This window comes from Coturnix japonica, chromosome 37, assembly GCF_054131305.1.
Source record: "Coturnix japonica strain WE chromosome 37, WE-NBRP24, whole genome shotgun sequence".
Lineage (NCBI taxonomy): Eukaryota > Metazoa > Chordata > Aves > Galliformes > Phasianidae > Coturnix > Coturnix japonica.
This window is the reverse complement of record NC_140699.1, coordinates 149,095-162,710: the sequence shown is the minus strand read 5'-3', so window position 1 is coordinate 162,710 and position 13,616 is coordinate 149,095. Positions and strand designations below refer to the sequence as shown.

Below are 13,616 nucleotides of genomic sequence, written 5' to 3'. Positions count from 1 at the left end.
TGTTTTGAGTATCTGCCATTGCCTGGGAGCCCCCTGAGCAGAGTCATTGCAATGATTCCCTTAGGCTAAACCATAATGGTAGGTGCCCTTATTCTGGCAAAATCATCAGTTAGAGACTGCAGGCAGGGATAAATCAAACCTTTTGTCCAAACACACGCACAAAGCAGGGGCTAATTAGCTAGTTTTGACTGTAATAAATGGCATCAGTTGCAGAGTCTAGTAATCAGGTGCTAAGGAGGAAGAACATATTCTCTGTAGCTATGAACAGCAACTCGGGGAATTAAATGGATGTAATAGATTGGTGAAATTTTTGATTCTCTATGGGATGTACTGGAGAATAAAATCTCTTATTAAATGAGGATAGACCTATTTGGTTTATCTGCATACTCCATTACAGTTATTCTGCATTTTCTGCATTTCCATAATTTCTTCCATTTCATTTTTCTTTGTGTTGTTTTGAACTAATCAAGACTTAGTAATTGGCTATTACTTATTTAGTATGCTTGGTGTACAGTGAGTGATTTCTACTCTCCTGCTTCTTTTCAATTGACTTCTCTGATTGTTGCTCCAAAATGATATTTTTGGAGGGAATGAAATTGAAAGATTAAATCCCTTAATATTCTGTGCTTGAAAAACACTGTGTTTGTCTTTTTGTCAGGTAGAACGCTTTCAAATCCCTCCTTGGTTGAAGCTGATGTGCTTGACATCTCATTATTTGACTCAGCTGTTTCAGTTTCACCTTCACCCAGCTAATTAAGTAACTCATTGAATGTATTATTCAGTATTTGATTCCCCTATCTGAGTCGGTGAGAGATGGAACCTAAAAAAAAAAATATCCCCTTGATAGGATTAGAGGGAGGATTGTTGCTCTGACATGGTGGACTAAAATGAGAATGAGCTAATGAAGTTGGCAATATATGAATCGCTTTCTGTCATTTTAGCAAGTGTTTGGCTGCTGGTGTAAGTATGGGGATTAGAGGTGCTTTAAACCGATCATTCCATAACTAACCAAGTAGTGACTTGTTAATTGTTTCAGGACATCTGCAGCGTGAAATAGGTTCTTCAGCTTTATTTATGATTTTGTTTCCTTCTTCAGCTGATGTCCTGTAGGGTGTTATATCTTCATGTGTCACATCTAGATATGGGCTTTAGCTATTTAGGGAACTTGGCTTTGTTCATCATTTTGGCTCTGTTAGCAATGTGCATTTTTTTCCAGTGCTTTTGGCAAATTGTGAATAATTTCTTTTTTCCTTGGATTCTAAACTTTAACAGAAGCGATTTGCAAATGAGCAAAAGCCAGTGTTGAGCTATAGGTTGTCTAATTGCATTCCTATTTACTAAGTTTGATTGCATTTATGGCTATTCCTTAAGATTAAAAGGGGCGTGTTATTAAATTAATCTGTGTTACTGTTGAGAATTTTCTTTTGCATTGTAGTATTATGCTAATATTTGAGTGTTTACGGTAAACCTGAATTAAACTGAACACTAAAGTCCTATCCACTTAAAATCTACATATTCCCCTTCATCAGTGTGATAAAAATACTTATTTACATTCATCATGTCACCAGGGAAGTCAAACCTAAGAACATGATCCGTTCTTTTGCTTTTGAATAATGTTCTCCAGTGTATGGTTTGAGTAGGGAAAGGATCTGAGTCTTTCTGTAACTTTCCATAGAAGTGGTAAAATTAATTTGCTGGCAATTATTCAAGTGTCTCACTCTTCTCCTCCCAGCACTGGGTTATCTTTTCAGCTTTGGTCAGAAATTCTTTATGTCTCTGAGAAGCCAATCCCAGCAATAATTCACTCTCAAATAATTCACAGCCTAAATGATGTTTTGTGTGAAAACTGTTGTTCTCCACCAAAAACTCAATGGAAGAGTCTGGCTTAATTGTTGTATAGAACATGCTATACTGTGTTTCAGAAAATCCCAGTTAAAAAACAATCACTAGAAAATTGTTTTCTGAATGGTGAATATTCTTCCTGTTGAAAAAATAAGTGATAGAATTTTGTTGCGAGTGCGCAGTACGTTCTCAGCAGTTTCATGACTAAAGAAAATGTAAACTTGCTAATGAATGTTGTTTGTGTATTTCATTTTAAGTTAAGGGATAGGTCTGAAAGCTAAATTCTGAATGTTACTGAGTGTGCACATGCTTTAAACCAGGGGTAGAAAACACTGGAGCTCAATGTCTTTGTTAAATGCATATTTGATTATTTTTTTAATATAAAATTCCGAAGCAAGTGTACGTTTTATCTGTTTACCTTCATCTGTTTTCTCTTGTAAGAGATACACTCTCCTGGATCTTGGTATGCCAAGGGAAAATAGTTGACCTTTAGTAAGAAGTGATAGCCTTGGAACAGATTTGACCTGCTTGCCTTGCTTTTGCAGTTAGAGTTTTGTTAGTCTTGGAGGTTATCGCTATCTGCAAAGAAAAATAATTGGAATGGGACGTCTTTAGATTGCAGTTCTGACAGGGTCCCTCTTTTATTACACTTCTTCTTGCTAATGAGAAGGTGTGTAAATATTTTATTAAGCAACTAAAAGATTGGGAATGTTGTCCTTAATGAGATATGAAGTAGAGTAACTTTGACTGTCAGTTTTTCAGTTATTTGAAACAGAGGAAAAATTTAAGTGTCTCATACTGACAAGAATTAATAATATTTATAATAGTGTCAGCAAGCTGAGCTTCTGTTCAACTATTTACTTGTACGAGAGGTCTTTTAAAGCTCTGCTTTTTACTTTCCAGGAAATAAGCTCAAATCTTACTGGTAGCAAAGCTTTTTTTTCTATTTTATTTTCATGAGAAAAATAATAGCTATAAGAGTTTAACCAAGTTTTGGTAAATTACATGCAAAAAGCTTAGCTAGGCTTCTGATGACTAACTTAGTATTGGATTTAATCAGATTTTTTTTATCAAAATAGTTTGTCTTAGTGCTAATGATTTATTTATTTATTAATATTTCCACAGTATATGAAGAATTGCTGAACTATGCTCTGTTTGTATGCAGAGATATTGTTGCTTTTAATTTGGATCAAATTACATTAAGGAAATCATGCTTTTATTTCACTTTGTCCTAATTTAAATAAGATCAATATAAAAAAGCATAGACAATATATAATAAAAATGTCATCTAACAGTATTGTAAGACAGAAGGTACTAATTGCACTAAATGGGCAGATAAATCACCTTAAGCTTATCAAATTGTTTTTTAGCTTTGTTCTGAACTGTGACCATTGACCTGAACATTCTGCCAAAACTGTGCTTTGTGGAAATCCTTATTTTAACTTCTTTTCAGTAACTTAACTGCTAGTTTTAGAACCTCAACATAATTTTCACCTAGCACTAAGTATGAGGTGATTATTTATATTAAATGCTCCTGAATATGAGTTATATTTTGAGAGCTTAGCATCCTGCAGGTAGTAAGAGCGGTGCGAGTCACACCAGTCTGTTTGCTAACACCAATTAACTTTCTTTTGTGACTTCTGTGCTGCTTTTTATATCCAAGTAACTTCCAAGAAGTGTTTGTTCTGTTTGTGTTCCGCACAACTGTGTTGAAAGCCGGAAATTATGCCCAAGGTGAATGTACTAATCTGAGTCTTCAAGGCCTCATCCTCTTTTCCAGTCTCATAGACAACTGGTAGGATGCGCTCACGCCTGGACCACATCACATTGCTAGCGGCTCTGAACGTACAGAAACCCCTTGTATGCAGCCTTGACGTGCTGATTGCTTTGGCTAGTGAGTTTCACATCAACAAATCACTTCTCTCCAAGGGGTAGTTATAAAAATATCACAGCACTTATCCAAGGCCTCACCACATTCTCCTGATTGCTGACATTTCCATGGAGGATGTGAACGTGGCGTTTTCTGAAGTAGATACAAAAAGTGCACCTTGAAACACTGAAATGTCAGTCAGAACTTCAATGTTCTAAATATGTATAGTCAGTAATAAGTGCACAACTTAAACTGCGTGATTGCTATAGGAAAGAAATGTGGCTTGGGACTTCTGGTTATTGGGATTTCTTGTTTTTTATTATTATTTTTAAGTTTCGGTACAAGGACTTGTTATTCAGTCTTTAAGGAAAAGCTGACAGCTCTTTTTGGGGCATAATGTAAAACTGAAGATTTTTAGAAGAAGAAATAGTGCTTCACAGAATGCTGTAGTTGAGAGCGTGGGAAAACTGACAGCTGGAATATCATGTTGAGAATGGGTACGGAAATTCTCAATGAATGTCTATGGGAAAGGAGTTTTGGAGGTGAATAAGATCTTATTTGAAACATTGGTTTTAGATATTATTTATGTTAGGGTAACTTTGATATGGTTACTGGGTTGTGCTTAAGAAACCCAGGATACTTTCCTAGTCAGATTTAGAGTAAAAAGTTTATTTTTTCTGTTTATATGGTCTTCCATACAAAGAAACTAAGCTGCTGGTCGGGAGCTCTCCCTGTACTGTTCCAGAGGAGTTCCCTTGGCATTCCAGATTGTTTTAAAAGCAGCAGTCAGTTGCTGATAAAGTAGTAGCTGTGAGTGACAACTGAGAACAGCTATTCTTGTGTTTGAGGATGCCAGATGGGAGTTATGTAGAGCGTGGTTAGTTGCAGCCTTCAGAGGAACAGGCACGTTTTGAAGCTGTGCCCCCAGGATTGCAGGTGTGAGGGCAGGATGGGATGATGGGTGCTTTGCCTGTTTGCTTGTGGTCTTCTGGAGTCTTTGTTAATTTTGACACTGGCTAAATTGCTCCTTTGAAGCTTTGTTTATAAATGACATTCTAAACGTTAGTGTTTTGATGTGACCATTACAGGCAGTATTTCCTTCAGTAGCTGTGTTACTGAATCTCAGTGCACGTACTGCATGCTGGATCTGCTTTTCTGAAGGTTATTTCAAGCTCCTGAGTATCAACCAGATGTTGGCTTTACTCTGTATCATTACACCATGACTAGAAGTGGATTTTTCCTGCCTGGTGTGGTTAACAAACTGCTAAAAATCATAAACTGTATGGAATAATTTAATAAATGATTTCATTTGATGATCATTATGTAGCCTTGCAGATTGTATCTTTTTCCTTGGATTAATAATCGTTGAGATCAGTAAGAGCACTGTAAATGGTGATCATTATCTCCTGCATTTTATTGCAAAATTGGCCACTGTTTTAGATTTGTTGCTTGATTATATTAAAAACAATGCTGAAATCACACATTTAATTAGCTTCAGCAGTCAAAAATTCTCACGAGGTGAAAAAGAGGTTCGTATTTAGTGGGAATGGAAAGCCACAGAACCACAGCAGAAAGCTGATAGCAAAGCTTAGATTATTTCACTTTGAAGTTCTTCATTATCAATTCCTTTAATTAAATGTCTCTCCACTCATGACAGTAAAGCACTGTGAATTCCAAAGGGAAGCAACAGGATTTATTCCTGCTATTAACGTTGGTCATCCTGACAACCTTCTGCTCTGTTGTAGTAGAAATATTATTTTTACTGGGGGGTCTGATATACTTCTTTAATGAGTCAATAGGTTGTTCAAGAGGGATTTTCGAAGTGAAGCAGTGTTTTTAAAGGTAACCTTTGTATCTGTGAACTGTCACAAATCTTAAGAGAAAAGGCAACAGGAAGCAACAACCCAAAAACGTGTCTCCCTGTCTAATGTTATACTTGTGCACTAGTCTTAAAGACCACCAGCTATGCTTCAGTAGAAGGTACTGCCATACTTGGGTGATGTCCTGTCATTGCTGATCATGGCAGTGTTTTTCCTTGTGTTTCAGAAGCATTTATATAAGCATTTTAATCCAAAGGATGGTTAGGTGTTCTAATAGTCTTCCTCTGTTTGAAAACACCAAGCATGCCTACAGATGAAACCTCAGGAGCTTACTGCTGATCTTACTGAATGTGTTTTTAAGATACCACTCTGTGTTGGGTAACGATGGGTTAAAACATGGCTGTTTTAGAAAATGCTGCTCTTCATATCTGACAAAGGAACTTAACCATTTGATTTTTATTCTGCCAAAGAATCTGGGATGTGTTCTGTGCACGTTAATGCTGTGTGCTTTGTGTTGAAGTGTTGTAGTACTTTGCATTGATCACTGTAACAAAGTTAAAACTGCTCAGCAGTATCATAGGATCTCTCCTTTCTCGCTTGAATATAGTGGTGATATGATTTGATTTGGAACTATTATTAAAATTACAATTAACGATGCAGCACTGAAATTTTCCAATAGCTTTCAAAGCAAGGAGAGCTGCAAGCTTAATTAGTGTGTGGCTTTTATGAGAGATTGTTTGGAATTGATACCTTTGTATAAGTAAAAGCAGGAGCTGGTTAATTGGCCGGGAACCAACTAAGGAAACGCTAAGGAAAAACTCTGATTCTGTTCAGTATCAGTTTTGTTCGTTTATTTAGGCAGCATGATTTGTTGAGAGAAAAGCTTTTGCCTATTTAAGCTGCAAAATACAACAATCGCCAGTGACAGCTACCCCCAGTAAGATTCTTGTTTTGATAAAGAAAACAATATCTCATGGGTGTTTAGATTGCCGATCTGATGTACCGTATAAAGTACTGTTAGTTTAGGCACAGACTTTTTAAATTGATTTTACTTTTCCCACTTTGTAAAGAGCATTGGATTTCACAATTCAGTGAGTACCTGATCTCCACTGTTCATGTGTTTTATTGTAGTTATCTCTAATGGGTATCTGAACAGCAAAATAGGAAGCATGTATCACTTGTCTGTCTGGTTTATACTCCCATTTTGGTTTAAAGAAGAGCGGGACAGAGAGGAGTAGTTGCTAAAACTAAAGCTCTGTAGGGATGGTGTGGATTTATTTTTCCTCTGTGCTTCAGAATTCACTTTTGTTTTTTAAAAGAAAAATACAACCTCTCAGAATATTGGGATCATAAATTTTAAATAGATTTTGTGAGAAGTAATTCAAAAACATTAACAGATCAAATAAAAGTGTATTAAGCTAGTATATAAAGAAAGGGGGAGAAATGCATTTTTCTCCTATAATATGATTTTTCCCAGCTCTTTACTGTAAGGGAAGTGCCTGCAGTTACACTTACTTTGGGTTGAAAGTAATTCATCAAGGATGCTTTCTGAATTCAGGAACTATGCCATTTGTGCTCCATCAGAATTGGTTTTGATACATACAATTTGTTAGCACTTGAAGCTGCTGCACTGACTCTGTTTGACTTTGTTTTAGATGGTGCAGCTTGGATGCTATTCAGTATTTATGCACAGGAATCTTGATTAAACTGGATAAAAAAAAAAAGTATTTTCTTTAATGTTTGGGTTACCTGTGTATATATGCTTGTGTTGTTTGAAGGAACCACTTCTACTGTGTAAAACGTCACCTCTGTTATAACTAATTTCCATCTCTACAGCATTTTAGTGAATTGGAAAATAGTGTTAGGAAGCAAAGCCTGGATTTAATTTAGCTCTTGTTGGAAAGTGAAAGGTGTGTATAAATAAAAGCTGACCAATAAAGTAATAGCTGAGCAACCTGCTCAGTGCGGTAGATGTATTTTTCATGGAGTTGAGCACCATTTAAGAGGTTATTTGCTTCCACCTACTGACCGTTTGTGATATTACATACAGAAAACAGCGTAGTGCTTCGAATTCCCCCGTTCTTCATCTTTCATTCTGATGCAGGCCAGTGGAGCAGTGTGTGTATGCAGGAATTGTCTGCTGTCTGCATTCCATTCGTTTCAAATGGACAAGCAGTACACTAGCAATTGAAGTAACTCTTGAAGTTTCTTAGCTTGTGTAACTTGTTTCTGTTTTGTTTTGGTTATTGTGTGTTATACTGCTAAGAAAGTAGTGGAAAGAGGTAAGGATAGCAGGGAGACACCAAACTAAAAGAAAGAAGTATAATACAAACTATTCACAGCTATTGTTTGGGTTAGTATGGCTGGTGGTTGCTTGAGTGCATCCAGCTTTTTGCTGTTCAGAAAGTAAAACTATACATTTTACATGTGTAAAATAATTGTGTGATTGCCAGAGTAATGCAGATAATCTGTGCTGTCTAGGGCTTTTCTTTCACTTCTCTTCAGTAACACCTCTATTATGCGAACACAGGTTGAAGGTGCTGGATGTGATTTCCTAGGGCCTAACGTATTAAAGTTCAGCATCTGTGGAACATTAAAAATATAGTATCAGGGTGAAGGAAGGGAGCCTTCTCAGGAATGAAATAGATGTCACATCTGATGTATTTTGTACTGTGGCCTTCCAGTAGATTTTGCTGTTGACTTACATAAATCATTAGTTTACCTGCAAACTAGCACTGGAAGAAAAAACTCCTTCTCTGGGAAGCTGTAATACTCAGTACAAGCATATGTTTCATGTCTGTTAATTAGGAAGTATTCTAAAACTGATAAAGGTTGGAAAGAACTTTTTAAGGTTACCTTTCAGAGCTCCATACCAACAAAAAAGGCTGAGTGTAACTGCAGTTCTGCTGTTAAACATACGTGGCCCTTACGGTACTTTGACTCTTATGAGTCGTATTTCCCCTTAATAACTCTTGATATGCTGCATAAAGCCTTGGTTTGCTTCCTTCCTGCTACTCAAAGTAACAGACAAGATAATTAATTACCTTTTGTTGTGATGAATCAGTGCTCAATACCCAAGCTCTCAGAGTATTTATAATATTATAATTTAACTGGCAGTTATGCAGTGGCACCTAGTAAAATGTGAAGAATTTTGAGTACTACTTTCCACAAGTGCTACCTGAATCTTGGCTTATATTTTGAATGTAAAGAGTGTTTGAGATACTTGTTTGTAAATGAGGTGTAAAACTAACTAAAATAAGAGATTGCTTCTCTGGAGATAGTCTGGAGAAGTGACAGAGAATTGGATATGCCTGATGAAAATGTCTTTAATGTATCTTGCTGAGAATGAAAACAATTTTTCATGGAACCTTTATTCATTTTATTTCATTAAATGATTCCTTTTTAAATATTTTATGAATAAATGGCTAAGGTAAGAAGTCTTTGATATTGAAATAGCGTCAGTATATTTAAGATGAATAGACGTGGTGCTGAGGAAACACAGCTTCTTTATTTAATTTGCTTGCATTTTTAATGGGAGCTGCTATTGGCTGTCAGCCTTAAATCTGTAGTTTGAGATTTATGTAACAGGTGACTTCAAAATTTGATGAGAATGGTTCTAGGTTCGCTTTAAGGCTGGGGAAGCAACAAAAAGGGCCTTATCAACAGAAGTCTCTGAATTTGTAATATGTGAGAAAAATGAGCTTCAGGGTGTGCCACCATGGAAAAAGCAAAGTTAAATACAGTGAAAAAATATAATAGGTCACTAACCTTGTGTACAGTCTAATGATGTGGAATATATTCAGTTTATTCTGTTTTCAGGAGTGACTTGTACAAAGGGAAAAGATGAAGACATAAGTGCCTTTCAGGCAATCAACTGTGATAACAATTGTCTCTGTATATTTCCACAGATAAAAAGGACGTATTCTCTAGCAGGTTATATGTTCTCTACTGTTCAAAGCTCTGAGAGTTCAGTGAGAATCAAAATTCCAAAGGAATAAGAGTAAAATGTTTTGGATGTCATTAGATTCGATACTGCTCGATTCCTGAAGTAAACATAAGTACAAAATGTGTGCACATACATAAATATAAACATGTAGATGTACATATAAAACAGGTGCTTGAGTATTCTTGCATATTGCAGCGAGATTCAGACATAAGTGTCTTCAACACATCCAGTAGTCCATGGTTATAAATGTGGACTCGTAACACATTGTAGACTTCAGAATCCTCACCAGCACTTCTGACAACAGATAGAAGATAGCACATTTCCTCTTAAGCTGATAGTTACCTTTTAACTTATTTCCTTTTTAATACTGATGGTAAAGGAGAGAGTAAATGACTGTTTTATCAAGATGCATGTAGAAAAAGCTTGTAGTACAAAGATGATTTAATTTTATCTTGTGCACTGGCTATGGCATATAGAAATCAGTTTGTTTTTTTCTAGTGCATCAGTCCTACCTTTACGTTTACAACACAAATGTTTGCAATGAAGTTCATTAAATTTTCAAAATGCCATAGTACTGAATATATTATCCTTTAGGGTACTGGTTATTAATAGTTAATATACAGTAAAATATAATAGTCTGAGTTACCTGCTCATTGAACATGGATGCCTTTTCTTGAATCCTGAGTTCTTCCCATCATTGTGAATGTGTGTTGTAACAGTGTCTTCTCTCTTTGTCTTTTCAGGATACTAGAGCGGAGTGCAATTCCTCTGTAGAAACTGAGGACAGAAAAGTAAGTGGCTTGTTTTAATGTCATTTATGTTTGGCAGCTCCAGTAAGTTACTGTTTCATTGTTTTAACTGTGCCACAATGTGTAATATTCAAGTTCTGTGGTTCAACTTCCCAAAGTTATTCTCTTTCAATGGACTTCTTTTGGCTACTGCACCTTTCTATGAATATTCAGCAGCTCCTCTTAATTGCAACCCAATTATTCTTGCAGGAAATGAAAGAGACTTGATAAACCAATGTAATCTCATATGCACTTGAGTTGTCCATGGAAATTCAGATTGTATTAAATACTGTTGTACAATCTCATATAGTATGTTGTTGAAGTTATTGCAGGAGAGCACAAACTGTTTTTGTTATGTGATGAAGGTTCTGCAGAATTTCAATGATTTACAGCATTTTCAGGAACAAAGAGGAAATTATTGAGTTAGACAAAAACATCCTAAGAATTCAATTAAGATACTGAAATGTGAGTGTAATTAGCTTGCAAACGCAAGAACTTGCATAAAGAGTTGTCTGGTTGTCCTCCTCACTTCCTTAATTCGTTGGAGCGTATTGAAAGAACATAGATGTTGTAATTAACAATCCTTGTGTGGCGTGTCTCAGGTTTGGTCTCAAAACTGAAGCCTCTGTTGAGTTGAAATGGCAGCTTTTCGGTCCAGGGATATGGGTTACTAACGGCCTGTTCTGAGATAATCAAAGAAAAACATATCAGTTTTATTAAATAATAATGTGTTTTTATTGCTTACTGTATTGCACGTGTCTGTTGGTACTGTAAATAAGGGGCTTAGTGTAATTTGTAGAACCTGGAACATTGTAAATAATTATTTTTATCTATGTTGAAATCAAGACAAACTACTGCAATTAAGACATGCGTAATTAGCATCTCATAATTTGCACTTCCATAATGAAATATATTCCTAATGAACTGTATCATTAGTAATTAATGAAAAATTTTCCAAGCTAACAACAAAATGTCTGCAAGGTGCCTTCCTCTTCTTACCAACTTTCTTCTTGATGCTCCTTAATCTTTCTGAAGAAGAAATGTATGAAGCCTTTGATAAAGTTTCGACTGAAGGCAGACTTAAATTTTGTACAAGTAATTATTATTTTGAATTCTGTTGTTCTACAAATGTCAAAATGTCGTCTCATGTCCTTAATGATGTTGACTGTTATCTGTGTGTCTCTTAATTGTTACTTTTCCTGAATGTTTTATGTTAGATTCTACCTTTTTTTTTTTTTTTTTCTGTGAGGTTAGAAGTCTTCAAGTTTTAAAATGACAGCTGACAAATAGCCAGTGGTCTGTGGTAATCAACTGGTATTATTCCTTTGTGATCTCCTCATCCTTTGGATACAGATGAACTCCAGTCTCAGCATCACTTTAAGATTGCTAGTATGTGAAACAGTAGTTTTTCAATTGTTCTTATAACAGTTTAATCATTTTTCAATAGCTGAAAAATGCACCCCCAAAGTATTTTCTCAGTCTTTTGTTTATTCTGAGTTCATATCTTTGTTTGGTCTTAAACATGTGGAAAATATTTGCTATATGGGACTTGAATTGAACAGGAGTCTTCAAAAGTATGGGGGGGGGGAGGGAGGGTAGGGGAACCGAGAGGAAAAAAGCAGTATTTCTCCCTGTCCTACCCTGCCTTTAAGGTCTGAACAGAACACGAGGGAATACTTTGTTTTGCTCTGCAATTGTTGCCTTGTCATCAAAGAAATTCACTCCAGTGCTGTGAAACCAGCATTCTCCTATGGGGTTATTTTCCTCGTACTGTCCTACCCTCCCTTTTTATTTTATTCTGAGATGGAGAACTGTTTGAGACACTGAAATCTGACTGGAAAGTTAACTTGCAATGGCTGTTCTGTGCTGGGTAATTTCGTTGCATCTGGATTTCACTGTGCTTGGGATGTTTTGTTCTTCATATTCGGTTTCTTCATTTTTGCTTGATTTCAGTGTACTCTTTTTAGTAATAGACTCATATTTGCTGTAATGTGCAATGACAGTCTCTTCAGTATTCCTTTCAGGAAAGTAAATGCTGACCATTAACTAGCAGCTATGTTATTAGCTTGGGTAACTGAAGGTCACCCAGGATATCTTGCTTCATTTTCTGTTCTTGAAGTAGCTCATGGAGAGAATGTTTTTGAGATGCATCTTGACTTAAAAATTTACCGGGTTTGAGCTCAGAGTGCAGAGGCTTTATGAGAGCAATAGACTTAATGGGTGTGCATTAGGTCAATAACATGATAGGTCAGTAAGTCAGAAAATTTCCCTGTAGCGACATAACGTTTCATCACTCTCTTGTTACTTTCTGTGGGATATGGTAGAGGCAGCACTGCCTTTCCTTATGTATTTTGAAGGAAAAAAAAAAAAAAATTATTTTGGTTTTAGTACCATCTGTCAGAGGATTTTCAGGCACTTCACAAATTAAAAACACTTTTAAGGAAAGTACTTACATTTATATGGCTCAAGTTAAATATATGGAGATAGAATGATGAAGGGAAGACAGAGGGATGGCTGCAAAGTTGGTCTTACTAGTTGGAAAAGAACTACTTTAACATTGTTCTTTAAGTTAATGTGAGTGGAAATTAATAATGGTATCAAATAGAGCTTATGAGTTAGTCTGTCCATGATACTTAACTGCATACATTTAAGATATCACTATAATGCTGTTTCCTTTTGTTGTGAACCCTTCTTCTGTTTAGGACTTGTGGATCTACTTATTTTTTTTACCTTTTGAGGACATTATGCAATCTGTATCATTTTGGAATGTTTGGGGTATATTTTTTCCCACCTTAAATGGAATTTTTTGTTGAGTATGGCTTGCAGACTCAAATGTATTGTATCAAGGTGTTCTATACAAGTGCCTTTATTATGTTAGGTGACTGTTCTATGAATTGTGCTTGGGTATAGATTCAGTCGAATCTTATGCAATGCTAATGGACCTCCTGGTGTCTGCTGGAGTGAACGAATAATTCCTATTTCTTCTGCCTCTTTAGCTGTGGGACAAATAAGAGTATTATTGAAGCATCATATGACAGGATAGAATGTAGAGGAAACAAGTGGGAATGATGCACGAGATAGAATAACGAGCTGTTCGGATAATGTCTACCTGTCACCGTATGCCAAAAGTTCCCACTGAGATCTCAGCTCTTAAGTTGGATTTGAATGACATTCCTGGAGTTGTTTTCATCACAGAGGTGGAATTTTTCAGAAAGGTGAAATAATCTCAGACTTATTTTCTTTTGCAGAAAAGCTGCTCGAAATCTGTGGCTCCCTTGGTAATATTTTTAATTCTAGATTTTGTGCTCTCCATATAACTACAAAATCAGACAGTGAGTTGAATCAGACCT

General features: G+C 36.0%; 1 protein-coding gene across 1 annotated transcript in view; it reads left to right on the top strand.

The window, feature by feature from the left end:
- The window catches only part of LOC146754817 (obscurin-like), a gene marked incomplete at its 3' end in the record, with an annotated part of 206,275 nt that overhangs the window by 92,818 nt on the left and 99,841 nt on the right, over positions 1 to 13,616 (top strand). Inside the window, exon 4 of the mRNA XM_085526470.1 lies at positions 10,222 to 10,269. Coding sequence (XP_085382596.1) covers positions 10,222 to 10,269 — 48 coding nt within the window. The remainder of the gene's footprint in view (positions 1 to 10,221; positions 10,270 to 13,616) is intronic.